This window comes from Ornithorhynchus anatinus, chromosome 2 (assembly GCF_004115215.2).
Source record: "Ornithorhynchus anatinus isolate Pmale09 chromosome 2, mOrnAna1.pri.v4, whole genome shotgun sequence".
NCBI classification, from domain to species: domain Eukaryota; kingdom Metazoa; phylum Chordata; class Mammalia; order Monotremata; family Ornithorhynchidae; genus Ornithorhynchus; species Ornithorhynchus anatinus.
The window spans coordinates 144,381,354-144,397,012 of record NC_041729.1 but is presented as its reverse complement, the minus strand read 5'-3'; the positions used below and the strand labels follow the sequence as shown (position 1 = coordinate 144,397,012).

The 15,659-nt window shown below is 48.1% G+C and overlaps 1 protein-coding gene across 6 annotated transcripts in view; it reads left to right on the top strand.

Annotated features, from left to right (window-relative positions):
• CAPRIN2 (caprin family member 2) overlaps window positions 1–15,659 on the top strand; it is a 72,537-nt gene that overhangs the window by 20,938 nt on the left and 35,940 nt on the right. For all 6 annotated transcript variants that reach the window (XM_029058230.2, XM_029058235.2, XM_029058232.2 and 3 more), the window contains exons 6-8: window positions 3,732–3,866; window positions 4,372–4,415; window positions 14,828–15,454. In XM_029058230.2, coding sequence (XP_028914063.1) covers window positions 3,732–3,866; window positions 4,372–4,415; window positions 14,828–15,454 — 806 coding nt within the window. The remainder of the gene's footprint in view (window positions 1–3,731; window positions 3,867–4,371; window positions 4,416–14,827; window positions 15,455–15,659) is intronic.

The window sequence follows — 15,659 nt, the reverse complement described above, 5'->3', positions numbered from 1 at the left end:
AGCTGCTCATTTGTGTATATTTTTATTACCCTATTTATTTTGTTAATGAGATGCACATCACCTTGATTCTATTTATTGCTATTGTTTTTGTCTGTCTCCCCCGATTAGACTAAGCCCGTCAGTGGGCAGGGTTTGTCTCTATCTGTTGCCGAATTGTACATTCCAAGCGCTTAGTACAGTGCTCTGCACATAGTAAGCGCTCAATAAATACTGTTGAATGAATGAATGGACACAGTCCCTGTCTCACCTGTGGCTCACAGTCTCAATCCCCATTTTATGGATAAGAGAACTGAGGCCCAGTGAAGTGACTTGTCCAAGATCACACAGCAGACAAGTGAATATATCTCTGATTCTAGAGGAGCAGTGTGGCTTAGTGGAAGGAGCCCGGGCTTGGGATTCAGAGGTCATGGGTTCAAATTCCGGCTCAGCTGCTTGTCAGCTGTGTGACTTTGGGCAAGTCTCTTCACTTATCTGTGCCTCAGTTACCTCATCTGTAAAATGGGGATTAAGACTGTGAGCCCTACATGGGACAACCTGATCACCTTGTATCCTCCCTAGTGCTTAGAACTGTGCTTTACACAGGGTGAGCGTTTAACAAATGCCATTATTATTATTATTTATCTTGATGGTACTGACGCCTGACTACTTGTTTTGTTTTGTTGTCTGTCTCCCCATTTAGACTGTGAGCCTTTGGTGGGCAGGGATTCTCTATCTGTTGCTGAATTGTACATTCCAAGCACTTAGTACAGAGCTCTGCACGTAGTAAGCACTCAATAAATACGATTGAATGAATGAATGAACTGGAGGAGCGGGGATTAGAACCGTGACCTTCTGACTGCCAGGCCCGTGCTCTATCCACTAAGCCATGCTGCTTCTCTGTGATTGCCTCATCTTTCTGCTGCAGTTTCTTCAGACTTATGTTTAATTACATCCTGGCTCTTAAAGCCTTATTCTTTTCCTTATCGAGTCCAGTGACTAAAGCTCAGCTTTCTGAAGTGTCCTCAGACCTGCCTGATCTAGCGTCTGCAGATGCAAGTGGGTTTTTTTTCCCCCCTCAATATTATGCATCAAACCATCCTGACATCTTTGCCCAACTGATTCTTTTTCCTGACAGTGAAACCAAGAATAGCTTCTCCGTATTAGATTTCTCTAACTGCTGAACTGGGTAACTACCTTTCCCCGCCCTGTTTGCAGATCATTTATTGAGTCCTTGCTCATAGCACTGTATGAAGCGCTTGGAAGTGTACAGTACAACAGAGTTGGTAGACATGTTCCCTGACCACGGGGAACTTAGATCAAAAGTATTTGAGTCCTTTCAATAGAAGCAGCGTGGCTTTGTGGAAAGAGCCCGGGCTTAAGAATCAGAGGTCGTGGGTTCTAATCCCGCCCTGCCACTTGTCAGTTGTGTGACTTTGGGCAAGTTCCCTCATCTGTAAAATGAGGGATTGAGACTGTGAGCCCCACATGGGACAACCTAATTATCCCGTATCTACTCCAGCGCTTAGAACAGTGCTTGGCATGTAGTAAGCGCTTAACAAATACCAAAGTTACTATTTCCACAAGTTGTCTGGGTAACATCATTACCAGATCTTAACCAAGAGTCTTAGAGATCATCTTTGGTCAACTTTTCTCCTTAGGACAGTGCTCTGCACACTGATTCTAGTTTGGAAACCAATCCTTCAGAGATTACTACCGTGATGTTGCCCTCACTTCATTCAGTTGTACTTACTGAGCGCTTACAGTGTGCAAAGCACTGAACTGAGCGCTTGGAAGAGTACACTGTAACAGACACATTCCTGCCCACAATGAGCTCACAGTCTAGAGGGGGAGACAGACATTAATATAAATAGATGTATTACAGATGAAAATATATGTGCTGTGGGGGTAGGAGGGAGGATGAATGAAGGAGCAAGTAAGAGCGGCGCTGAAGGGAGTGAGAGATGAGGAAAAGTGGGGCTTAGGGAAGGCTTCTTGGAGGAGATGGGCCTTCAATAAGGTTTTGAAGCTTGGGAGAGCAATTATCTGTCTGATGTGGGGAGGGAGGGCCTTCCAGGCCAGAGGTAGGATGTGGGCAAGAGGTCAGCGGCCAGATAGACGAGATCGAGGTACAGCGAGAAGGTGAGCATCAGAGGAGCGAAGTGTGTGGGCTGGGTTGTAGTAGGAAAGTAGCGAGGTGAGGTAGGAGGGGGCAAGCTGATTATGTGCTTTAAAGCCAATGGTGAGGAATTGCTGTTTGATGCAGAGGTGGATGGGCAACCACTGGAGGTCCTTGACGAGTGGGGAGTCATGGTCTGAACGTTTTTGAGCATTTTTACATTTTGCAGTTTAATCTAGATGCCTTCTGATGACCTCCTCCTAAGCCTGTAATGTAGGTATCTTCCATTACCTATCATTCGTGGGTATATGAGCGCTTGCTGTACGCAGAATATAGTTCTAAGCACTTGAAAGAGACTTGGACAACAGACAGCGTTCTAAGCACAGCAGACTTGGAACTAACCCTGCCCACAGAGAACTCAGTCTAGAGGAGGAGGAACTTCCAATCTAATGGGAGAGACACAAACTTATGTACAGAGAGGGAAAGCTGGAGGAAGAACAAATCTCTGCACACAGTAAACTCTCAATAAATATGACTGAATGAACAAAGCAGTACCAACACAGGATAAACCTGCTTAACAAATGATTTCATGTAAAGATAAATATGGATTTGCCTAAATGTTTGTTTTTGCAGCATGAGCAAGAACCCTTCTAAGCTTATGCTTCCTTCATACTTGCTCTTAAAGCCTGGAAACTTCCCACCTAGGTTCTGGATAAGATCAGGCAATTCCCCTTCTCAGGTGTGTGGAGAAGAGTGGGATAAAGAGCACGATGAAGCAAGCCCCAATCGGTTTTGGGTTATGTTTGGCAAGGTGGATTGAATTTAAGTGTGGCAAGCCTGTTCTGTAGGGCTGAGTGGAGTTATGAGTTACCCTAGCTGGTCCATATCTGCAGATTTGCAACTTTTATCTGAAACAAATTTCATTCATTCAGTAGTATTTATTGAGCGCTTACTTTGTGCAGAGCACTGTACTAAGCGCTCGGAATGTACAATTCGGCAGCAGATACAGTCCCTGCCCATTGACGGGCTCACAGTCTAATCGGGGGAGACAGACAAAAACAATAGCAATAAATAGAATCAAGGGGATGTACACCTCATTAACAAAATAAATAGGGTACTAAAAATATATACAAATGAGAGAAGCAGCATGGTGTAGTGGTTAGGACACCGGCCTGGGTGGCAGAAGGACCTGGGTTCTAATCTCAGATCCACCACTTGTCTGCTGTGTGACCTTGGGCAAGTCATTTCACTTCTTTGTGCCTCAGTTACCTCACCTGTAAAATGGAGATTAAGACTGTGAGCCCCATGTGGGACAGGGACTGTGTTCAACTCAGTTTGCTTGTATTCACTCCATTGCTTAGTACAGGGCCTGGCTCATAGTAAGCGCTTAACAAATGCCACTATTAATATTATTATTCTCTGTGCCTCAGTTACCTCATCTGTAAAATGGGGATTTAATACTGTGAGCCCCATGTGAGACACAAACTGTATCCAGCCTGATTAGTGTGTATCTATCCCAGTGCTTAGTACAGTGTCTGGGACACAGTAAGCACTTAACAGATGCCGTTCAAAACAAAAATGTATCTTGGAAGGTAGCATCGGTCTTAAATGTTGCATTTTTCTTTTTTATTCTTAGACAAACATATGAAGGATCTATTATCTAAGCTGTTGAACTCTGGCTATTTTGAAAGCGTTCCTATTCCCCATCCCATAAAGGAAAAAGAGGGATTGGAAGAACTGAAGAAAAAACACTTTTCAAAGGCAGAATCAGGTTCAGTGTGAAACATGTTGCATCTGTATCCGCGCTTTGCATCCAGTCAGACCTGGGGGTCGTGGCCCTCTTATGGGATTTATTTCTGTGTTAGATTTGACTTATTATTATTCTGCAACTCCGGCGTGGCTCTTGATGACAACTCTAGCCTTCACGATTCAATTCTGAAGCTTAATTGCCCCATTAGGTCCGTCGTCATCCCACCGCACGCTTTTTCTTCTTTTTCTTGCATTTGAGGGAACAGACTGATTTAATGGGGAAATCCTACTCAATCTGCATGAGCTCCTCATAAAACCAGTAGGATTATTTCCGTGATGGTCCCAAGTACCCTATTAGAACCTGAAAGCAGCCACTCTTAATCACAATTAATTGCTTAAGACTCGCTGCCCCGTTTCCCAGAAGGAAACTCATGCTTGCTTCCAGTACAGATCAGCACAGACTGTGATGCTTCTAACATCAAATCGTATTCATCGTTAAGTCTCGGTGTTTTGTCCTCTCTTCCTAGAACCCGTCGTGGAACTGAGGCAGCCGGAAATTCAGGCGCAAGAGGTAAGACGCGAGGAGTTATTCCGCTAATGTAGCTGCCCCTGTTTCGTGCCTGAAGATCCAAGCTTAAGGAGATGACCGATGTCTGAGGTCGTGTGAATGGATTCATACGGTTTGCAAAGAGGAGGAGTTGGTGGTGGGAGTGAATCCTGGGCCTGGACCTATTGCGTTCATTTCTTTCTTGCTTTTTGGTGCTCCGGACAGCCGTCTTTTGCCACCTTGCCATCTTAATGTCAGTCCAAGCAACACTAAGTGCTTACTGTGTTCCAGGCACTCTGTACTGAGTGCTGGGGTGGATACAAGATCATTGTTTTGGACACAGTCCCTGTTGAGAAGCAGCACGGCATAGTGGCTAGAGCCTAGGCCTGGGAGTCAGAAGGACATGAGTTTTAATCCCACCTCCGCCACTTGTCTGCTGGGTGACCTCGGGCAAGTCACTTCACTTCTCTGTGCTTCAGTTCCCTCATCTCGAAAAGAGGGATTGAGGCTGTGTGAGCCCCACCTGGGACAGGGACTGCGTCCAACCCATTTGCTTTCATCCACCCTGGCGCTTAGTATAGTGCCTGACACATAGTAAGCCCTTAAATGCCATAATTATTATTATTATCCCAGATTGGTCTCACGGTTCTAAGCCTTCTTTTTGCAGGTGAGGTAACCTCTCTGTGCCTCATTCAAGTGACTTGCCGGAGATCTAATAGCAGACAAATGGCAGAGCTGGGATTAGAACCGAGTCCTTCTGACTCCCGTGTTTTATCCATTAGGCTACACTGCCATTATTTAATGAGCACCCACATTGTGCAGAGTACTGTACTGCGCTGATCCCAGCACTTAAGGAGATCTACCAGGGGACACACTCTAAAGCCATCTGACTACATTTTAAACAAATTCTAGATGTCTCAAGGTACGCCGATTACCTTGGCCCAGCTTGGATCTTTGCATTGGTCTCAGGGCTGTGTTCACCTCTGTCCCCTCTCCCTTCCCTTTCCTCTTCACTCCCTAAAAACAGAAAATCTAAAAGTAGGGAAGTAATGAAGTCAGGTAATCAAATGTATTTGAATACTTGGGAGGGTGCAGGATAACAGACCTGCTCCTTGCCCACATGGAGTGTACATTCTAGAGGCGGATATAGACGTTAATATAAATTATACATTTGTACATGAGTGCCATAGGGCTGAGGGAGGGGTGGATAATTGGTACAAATCCAAGCGCAAGGGTGATGCGGAACGAGTGGTTGAAGAGGAGGGCTAAGGGAAGGCCTCGTGGAGGAGACGAGCTTTCAGTAAGGTTCTGAAGGTGGGGAAAGTAATTGTCTGTCGGACGTGAAAAGGGAGGGTGTTTCAGGCCAGAGGCAAGATGTGGGCAAAAGGTTGGCGATGAGGTAATAAATCAGTAGTACTGTGTGCAGAGCACTCTACTAAGCACTTGGGAGAGTACAATATAACAGGGATATTCCCTGCCCACAATGGATTTACAGTCTAGAGGGGGAGATGGACATTAATTATAAATAAATGAATTATGGATATGGACATAAGTGCTGTGGGGCTGAGAGAGGGGTGCATAGAGGGAGCAAACCCAAGTACAAGTATGATTTAAAAGAGTCAGAAAGGAGGGCTTCGTCAGGATAGACTTCTTGAAAGAGATGTGCCTTCAATAAGGCTTTGAAGTAGGGGGAGAGTAATTGCCTGTCGGGTATGAGGAGGGAAGGCATTCTAGGCCAGAGGCAGGATGTGGGCACGAGGTCGCTGGTGAGATGCACAGGATGGAGGTATAGTGGGTGGGTTGCAGTTTCTCTGTGCCTCAGTTCCCTCATCTGTAAAATGGGGGTGAAGACTGTGAGCCTCACGTGGGACAACCTGGTTACCCTGTATCTACCCCAGCGCTTAGAACAGCCCTCTGCACGTAGTAAGCGCTTAACAAATACCAATATTATTATTATTAGAGGAGCGGAGGGTGCGGGCCGGGTTGAAGTAAGAAAGTAGTGAGGTGATGTAGGAGGGGGCAAGGTGACTGCTGTAAAGCCGATGGTAAGGAATTTCTGTTTGATGGGGAGGGGGCTGGGCAACCACTGGAGTTTTCTTGAGGAATGGGGAAACATGGACTGAATGTTTCTGTAGGAAAAAAAGATCTAGGCAACAGAATGAAGTATGGACCGGAATGGGACGAGAAAGGAGGCAGGCAAGAAGGCCGATACAGTAATCAAGGCGGCATAGGATAAATGCTTGAATTAAGGTGGTAATGATGTGGATGGAGAGGAAAAGGTGGATTTTAGCGATGCTGTCGAGGTTGAACTGACAGGATTTAGTGACAGATTGAGAGGGTGAGTTAAGAATTCAATAAATATGAGTGCTTACTGCGTGCAGATTACTGTCGTAAGCACTCGGGAGAGTACAGTGTAACGGACACATTCCCTACCCCCAGTGAGCTTACAGTCTAGAGGGTAATGCCAAGGTTTTGACCTTGAGGCAGAAAGGGTGGTGGTGCAGTTTACAGTGACAGGAAAATCAGGGAGGATAGGGTTTGGGTGGGAAGATGATGAATTCTTCTTTGGACCTGTTAAGTTTGAGGCGTCGGTGGGACATCCAAGTAGAGAGGTCTGGAAGGCAGGAGGAAATGTGAGACTGCAGAATGGGAGAGAGAGCAGGGCTAGAGCTGAAGATTTGGGTGTCAGGGGTAGTTGAAGGCATGGGAGTGAATGAGTTCTCCAAGGGAGCGGGAATAGATGGAGACTAGAAGGGGACCCAGATCTGAACTTTGGGGGACCCCCACAGTTAGAGGGTGGGAGGCAGAGGGGGACCCCGTGAAGAAGGCTGAGAATGAACGGCCGGAGATGAGGAGAACCAGGAGAGGACAGAGTCTGTAAAGGTAGTTTGGTTACGGGACTAAATGGGGTATGATGACCTGAGGAAATGAGATGTGGTAAAAAGATCAGAGATCTCTGGTGGGGAACAGGACAGATTTGCGGGGAGGGGTGTGTGGGAGAGAAGGCAGGTGAGATTGTGGTCAGAGAGGGGGATTTCAGAGTTGGCGAGGGTAGAGCTTGAGCAGTGGCTAGGGATGATATCGAGTGTGTGTCCAATTTGGTGAGTGGGCGAGCGGGGCTGGAAGCAGGAGATCAGTGGAATAGAGGCAAGGTAGAAAGTGGGCAGTGGAAGAACTGTCGGGAACATGTATATGGGTAGTAAAGTCCCCAAGGATCAATGCGTTTTGTTTTGTTTTTTTGCTTTGCTGTCTCCCCAGTTTAGACTGTGAGCCCGTTTATGGCACAGGGATTCTCTATCTGTTGCCAAATTGTACACCCCAAGCGCTTAGTACAGTGCTCTGCACATAGCGCTCAATAAATAAATACTACTGAATGAATAAAAGAAAGAAGAAATGTGAGGAAAGGGATTGAAATGGTTCGAAAAGTTGGTGGCGGGGCCTGTGGAGAATTCTGTGACCATGACTAGTATCTGGAGTGGGTGGTAGAGGTGGACGATGTGGGCTTCAAAGGGAGGGAAAAAGGACGGGTGAGGTGAAGGGGTGCCAAAGCGGCATGGGTGAGGGAGAAGGAAGCAGACTCCTCCCGCTTTGCCAGTTAGTCTGGGGGAGTGGGAGAAGAAGAGGCCCTCTTTGGAGAGAGCAGCCGGGGAGACTCCGTCCTTGCTGGAATCTGGCTCTCCGCAGATGACAGAGAGGAGCTGTGATTGATTGGGTCAGGAACACTGATTTCCCAAAAGCACTTAGTACAGAGTGGGGAGATGTAATCCCTGCCCACCGGGAGCTTTCAGTCTACAGGGAAGACGGATATTGAAACAGATTAGGGATAGGGGAAATAAAGTGTAAGAAGTTTAGCTGGATTAGAAGCCAACTGATGAAAGGGAGGCATGGATTTGAGTTGCATATTTTGCAGTCCTTGTTTACCAACTTCAATGTCTGATGGGGCAAATGGGATCACTGACTCAAATACTAGGATGGAATCAATCGATGGTATTCACTGTTTACTTGGTGCAGAGCACTGTACCGAGCGCTTGGGCAAGGGGCAGTACAAAAGAGTTGCTAGAATGAACTCTGTCTGCAAGGAGTTTATGATCTACAGGAGGAGACAGCTTGGACAAAGTTACTGTCCCACATGGGGCTCCGTCTCAATCCGATTTTACAGATGAGGTAACTGAGGCCAGAGAAGTGAAATGACTTGCCGAAGGTTATACAGCTGACAAGTGGTGGAGCTGGGATTAGAACCAATGGCCTTCGGAAGCTGGGTATCAGTGCTTAGTAGGTACGTAGTCAACGAAAGGGGGAGGTTGGAGAGGAGAAAATAAAGTCTTTGTCTGGGAAGGCCTCTTGAATGAGGGGTTTTTTGGTTTATTGTTTTTGTTTTTTGAAGGTTTCGAATGTGGGGCGGGTCGCGGACTGCCTCTAGACTGTGAGCTTGTTGTGGGCAGAGAATGTGTGTTTATATTGTGCTCTCCCAAGGGCTTAGTACAGTGCTCTGCGCTCAATAAGTATGACTGAATGAATATGAAGCGGGGAGGGAGTTTGGGTCTGAGGGAGAATGTTGGCAAGGGGTCGGTGGTGGGATAGATGAGATGAAGGTACAGAGAGTAGGTTGCTGTTAGGGCAGTGGAGTGTGTCTATTGGGTTTTACTAGCAGCGTGGTGCAGTGGGAAGAGCACAGGCTTAGGAGTGAGAAGACCTGAGTCTAATCCCTCTCTGTTATGTGCCCTTGGGCAAGTCACTTCTTTGTGCCTCAGTTACCTCATCTGTAAAACTGGGTTTAAGATTGTGAGCCCTCTGAGGGGAGAAGGGGAATCCCCTCCCTCTAACAGCCATCTTCAACTGTTTGCTCTCCAATGGCTTCTTCCCCACTGTTCTCAAACATGCACACATCTCCCCTATCATTAAAAAAAAGAAACAAAAGCCCTCCCTTGATGCCGTCATCTCCCTCTTACCATTCTTCAGACTCCTTGAGTGAGTTGTCTCCACCCCCTGCCTCCACTTCGTCTCCTGCAATTCTCCCCTTGACCTCCTCCAATCTGGCTTCCATCCCCTCCACTCCACAGAAACCGCCCTTTCAAAGGTCACCCCGGATCTCTTTCTTGCCACATCCAATGGCCTCTACTCCATCCTCTTTCTCCCTGACCTCTCATCTATCTCTGACACTGTGGACCACCCCCTTTTCCTGGAAACATTATCCAACCTTGGCTTTGCTGACTCCCTCCTCTTCCGGTTCTCCTCTCATCTCTCTGGCCATTCATTCTCTTTCTCTTTCATGGGCTCCTCCTCTCCCTCCCACCCCCTAATTGTGGGGGGTTTTCTGAAGGTTCTGTATGGGTCCCCCTGCTATTCTCCATCTACACCTGCCCCCTTGGAGAGCTCTTTCACTCCCACGGCTTCAACAACTACCTTAATGCAGATGATCCCCAAGTCTACCTCTCCATCCCTGCTCTCTCTCTCCCTCTCTGCAGTCTTGCATTTCTTCTTGTCTAGAAGACATCTCTATTTGGCTGTCCTCCCGTCACCTCAAGCTTAACCTGTCCAAAACAGAGCTCCTTATTTTCCCACCCAAATCCTGTCCTTCCTGTGGCTTTCCCGTCCCCGTAGATGGCACCGCCATCCTTCCCATTCATTCAGTAGTATTTATTGAGCGCTTACTATGTGCAGAGCACTGTACTAAGCGCTTGGAATGAACAAGTCGGCACCAGATAGAGACAGTCCCTGCCGTTTGACGGGCTTACGGTCTGATCGGGGGAGACGGACAGACGAGGAACGATGGCGATAAATAGAGTCGAGGGGAAGAACATCTCGTAAAAACCGATGGCAACTAAATAGAATCGAGGCGATGTACATTTCATTAACAAAATAAATAGGGTAATAAATATATACAGTCGAGCGGACGAGTACAGTGCTGAGGGGAGGGGAAGGGAGAGGGGGAGGAGCAGAGGGAAATGGGGGGAAAAGAGGGTTAAGCTGCGGAGAGGTGAAGGGGGGGTGTTTAGAGGGAGTAGAGGGAGAAGAGGAGCTCGGTCTGGGAAGGCCTCTTGGAGGAGGTGAGTTTGAAGTAGGGTTTTGAAGAGGGGAAGAGAATGAGTCTGGCGGAGGTGAGGAGGGAGGGCGTTCCGGGACCGCGGGAGGACGCAGCCCGGGGGTCGACGGCGGGACGGGCGAGACCGGGGGACGGCGAGGAGGTGGGCGGTGGAGGAGCGGAGCGTGCGGGGTGGGCAGTAGAGAGAAGGGAGGAGAGGTAGGAAGGGGCGAGGTGATGGAGAGCCTCGAAGCCTAGAGTGAGGAGTTTTTGTTTGGAGCGGAGGTCGATGGGCAACCACTGGAGGTGTTTAAGAAGGGGAGTGACGGGCCCAGAGCGTTTCTGCGGGAAGATGAGCCGGGCAGCGGAGTGAAGAATAGACCGGAGCGGGGCGAGAGAGGAGGAAGGGAGGTCGGAGAGAAGGCCGACACGGTAGTCTAGCCGGGATATAACGAGAGCCCGTAGCGGTAAGTTAGCCGTCTGGGTGGAGAAGAAAGGGCGGATCCTGGCGATATTGTAAAGGTGAGACCGGCAGGTCTCGGTAACGGATAGGATGCGTGGGGCGAACGAGAGAGACGAGTCAAGGATGACACCGAGATCGCGGGCCCGAGAGATGGGAAGGACGGTTGCGCCATCCACGGTGATAGAGAAGTCTGGGAGAGGACCGGGCTCGGGAGGGAAGATGAGGAGCTCGGTCTTGCTTACGTTGAGTTTTAGGTGGCGGGCCGACATCCAGGTGGAGACATCCCGGAGGCGGGAGGAGACGTGAGCCCGAAGGGAGAGGGAGAGGACGGGCGGAGATGTAGATCTGCGTGTCATCTGCGTAGAGATGGTAGTCGAAGCCGTGAGAGCGAATGAGTTCACCGAGGGAGTGAGTGTAAATGGAGAACGGAAGAGGGCCGAGAACCGACCCTCGAGGAACTCCGACAGTTAAAGGATGGGAGGGGGAGGAGGCGCCGGCGAAGGAGACCGAGAATGACCAGCCAGAGAGGTAAGAGGAGAACCGGGAGAGGATGGAGTCCGTGAAGCCAAGGTGAGATAAGGTATGGAGGAGGAGGGGATGGTTGTCCCACGTGGGGCTCACAGTCTTAATCCCCATTTTACATATGAGGTAACTGAGGCACAGAGAAGTGAAGTGACTTGCCCACAGTCACACAGCTGACAAGTGGCAGAGCTGGGATTCGAACTCATGACCTCTGACTCCAAAGCCCGTGCTCTTTCCACTGAGCCACGCTGCTTCTCTAAGATTCTCTAAGATTTTTAATTTTAGAGAATCTTAATCTTCTCTAAGATTAAAACCATGAGCCCCACGTGGGACAACCTGATTACCTCGTATCTACCCCAGGGCTTAGAACAGTGCTTGGCACATACTAAGCGCTTAACAAATACCGTAATTGTTGTTGTTGTAATCCAGTCACTTGTCCTATCCCTCCTGGATGACTGCATCAGCCTCCTTGCTGACCTCTCAGCCTCCTGTCTCTCCCCACTCCAGTCCGTACTTCACTCTGTTGCCCGGGTCATTTTTCTGCAAAACATTCAGGACGTCACACCGCTCCTCAAAAAACTGCAATAGGTACTCATTCATTCAGTAGTATTTATTGAGCGCTTACTCTGTGCAGAGCACTGTACTAAGCGCTTGGAATGAACAAGTCGACAACAGATAGAGACGGTCCCTGCCCTTTGACGGGCTTACAGTCTAATCGGGGGAGACGGACAGACGAGAACAATGGCAATAAATAGAGTCGAGGGGAAGAACATCTCGTAAAAATAATGGCAACTAAATAGAATCAAGGCGATGTCCATTTCATTAACAAAATAAATAGGGTAATGAAAATATATACAGTTGAGCAGAGCTGGCCATCCACCTCCACATCAAACAAAAGCTCCTCACCATTGGATTTAAAGCACTTAATCAGCTTGCTCCCTCCTCCTCACCTCACTATTCTCCTACTACACCCCAGCCTGCACATTTCACTCCTCTAGTGGTAACCTTCTCACTGGACCTTGATCGCGTTTATCTCGCCACCAACCCTTAGCCTATGTCCTGCCTCCTCAAATCCAACAATTTCTCTTCCCCCATTTCAAAACCTTATTGAAGACACATCTCCTTCAATAAGAGGCCTTCCCAAACTAAGCCCTCCCTTTCCTCTTCTCCCACTCCTTTCTGCGTCGCCCTAACTTGCTCCCTTTGCTCTCCCCCACCCCAGCCCCACAGCACTTACATCCATATCTGTCATTTTATGTATTTACATTGATGTCCGTCTCCCCCACCTCTAGTTGTAAACCCGGTGTGGGCAGGGATTATCTCTCTCTCTTGCTGAATTGTTGAACTTTCCAAGCACCTAGTACAGTGCTCTGCACACAGTAAGTGCTCAGTAAATACGATTGAATGAATGACCCGTTCTGTGACAAACACAGTTGTCTTGATTCCATCCCAGCATTTAGTTCAGTGCCTGGCACATAGTAAAACAAATGTCCCAGTGATAGTAGGAAGTCAGCAAAGTTAGTTTAGAGAGAGGGATTTGAGTGCCTTAAAGCCAATGGTAAGGAAGGGGTTTCTGTTTTGGTCTGGAGGTGGATGGACAATCATTGGAAGATTTCTTTTTTTTTGAGGAGTGGGGAGAGATGAACTGGATGCGTTTGATTTTTTTTCTTTTATTTTTTTTAGAAAAATGATCCAAGCAGCAGATTGATTTATGGACTGGAGTCGGGAAAGAGAGGATGCAGGGAGGTTAATGAGAAGCCCGCTGCAGTAGTCAGTGAGAAATGAATGCTTGGATCAGCATAGTAGCAGTTTGGATGGAAAGAAAAGGGTGGATTTTAGAGTCGCTGTGAAGGTTGAATCAACAGGATTTGGTGACAGATTGACTGTGTGGGTTGAATGAGTTGAGTTGTGGATAAAGTGCCATGTATATGTGTGTATATCTGTAATATATTTATTTATGTATATTAATGCCTGTCTCCCCCTTTTAGTCTGTGAGCTCGTTGTGGGCAGGGAATGCCTGCTTATTGTTATATCGTACTCTCCCAAGCGTTTAGTACAGTGGTCTGCACTGTAAGTGCTCAATAAATATGATTGAATGAATGAATAAAGCCGAGGTTATGGGCTTTTGAGAGGGATGATAGCGGTGTTGCTTTATAGTGACGGGGAAAGTCAGGGAGAGGACAGGATTTGGGTGGGAAGATGAGGAATTCAGGTTTGGACATGTTAAGTTTGAGTTGTCAGAGGGACATTCAAGTGGAGATGTCCTGCAGGCAGGAGGAAATTCCCAGCCTTCAGAGCAGGAGAGAAGTAGATTTGGGAATCATCCTTGTCGAGATTGTAGTTGAAGTCATGGGAGACACCAGAAAGCTGCTAACCCATTGTTTTCTAGCCCTCTCCTTAAAATTCTAAACTATTTTCTACTCCTTAATAATATGTCTTAGATTAAAAAGTAAGCCTTGAAAACAAGTAGCTTCACATCTGGCCTTATGATTCTTTGGCAATCAGTGGTATCTATTGACTCCTTCCAGTGTGTGTAGAATACTGGGCTGAGCACTCAGGGAAAATTAATAGCATTGGTAGATGTAAATCCCTGCCCACAAGAAGCTTACACTACAGTCCCACACTTCATTGTCATATTTATTGAGCACTTAGTGTGCACTACACTGTATTAAGCACTTGGGAAAGTATAATACAACAAGAGTCACATTCCCTGCCCACAGCAACCTCAAAGTCTAGAGAGGGTGGTGACAGTAATCAGTCCAGAGCGCCCTAGCAAACTTCACATCTTAGAGGTTGTGGGTTCTAATCCCAGCTCCTCCCCCTTGTCAGCTGTGTGACTTTGGGCAAGTCACTTCACTTCTCTGTGCCTCAGTTACCTCATCTGGAAAATGGGGATTAAGACTGTGAGCCCCATGTGGGACAACTGATTATCTTGTGTCTACCCCATTCATTCATTCAATAGTATTTATTGAGCGCTTACTATTTGCAGAGCACTGTACTAAGTGCTTGGAATGTACAGTTTGGCAACAGATAGAGACAATCCCTGCACCCCAGTGCTTAGAACACTGCTTGGCACATAGTAAGCGCTTAACAAATACCTTATTATTATTTATTATTATTTGAACAATGTCTCAGGGTCTTAATAATTATTTCGATACCTGTTAAGTGCTTACTATGTGCCAAGCATTGTTCCAAGCACTGGGGTGCATCCGGTCAGACACTGTCCTTATCCCACATGGGGCTCACAGTCTTAATCCCCATTTCGCAGATGAGGGAATTGACTCAGAGAAGTGAAGTGACCTGCCTAAGGTCACACAGCAGATGTGTGATGGAGCCGGGATTAGAACCCGGGTCCTTCTGACTCCCGGACCTGGGCTCTATCCACCGTGCCACGTCGCGTCACTGAAACAGAACATCCCTCTCATTCAGTTTCTCAACAGACGCTACCTGCCGGAAGTGGAGTATTCCAGCAAGAAACCCGAGGAACCGCAGTCTTGGGATTCAAACTATGCCAGGAAGCCCAATCTTCCCAAATCTTGGGAAGGCCTGATAGACCTGAAGGATCCAGAGAAGAATCGGGAATCGTCCAAGGCCTGGGAGGGCACGCCACCCGGCACCTCCCAGCCTGGAGCGGCTCAGGAGCAGAAAAAGCCGGACGCTGTGAAACCCGGGACTGATCACCCTCAGGAGGGGCCCGGACAGGAGACCCTCAAGCCCAAGACGCCTCAGATCCCCCAGGAGCCCCGGAAGCCGGAGCTACCGAAATCCTGGACCGCTGACTTGCAGAACGACCCGAAGCAGCAGCCTCCCAAACCTTGGGCGCCCGGCCAGAAGCAGGAAAACCCCAAGCAGTGGACGCCGCCGGTCGCCGAAGACCGGGCCCGAAAGCCGGAGACCCCGAAGCTCTGGGAGACCAACCTCGATGGGCTGAAGCAGCAGCCGCCGCCGCCGCCGCCCCCGCAGTTACAGACTCCTCCCAAGTCCGGCGGTGCCACCCCCGCTTCTGTGGCGAAAGAGCTGCTGGTGCCCAGGAAGGGCAGCACTGAACCCAAAGATGTGAGTTGATGGGTAACTATTTGGTTATGATGCTGTTGTTGTTAATAATAATAGTCATTGTGGTGCTAAGCGCTTACCGTGTGCCGGGCACTGTACTAAGCAAATGGGGTTGGATATAGTCCCTGTCCCACATGGGGCTCACCCTCTTGATCCCCATTTTACAGATGAGGTGACTGAGGCCCTGAGAAGAATAATTAAGGGTATT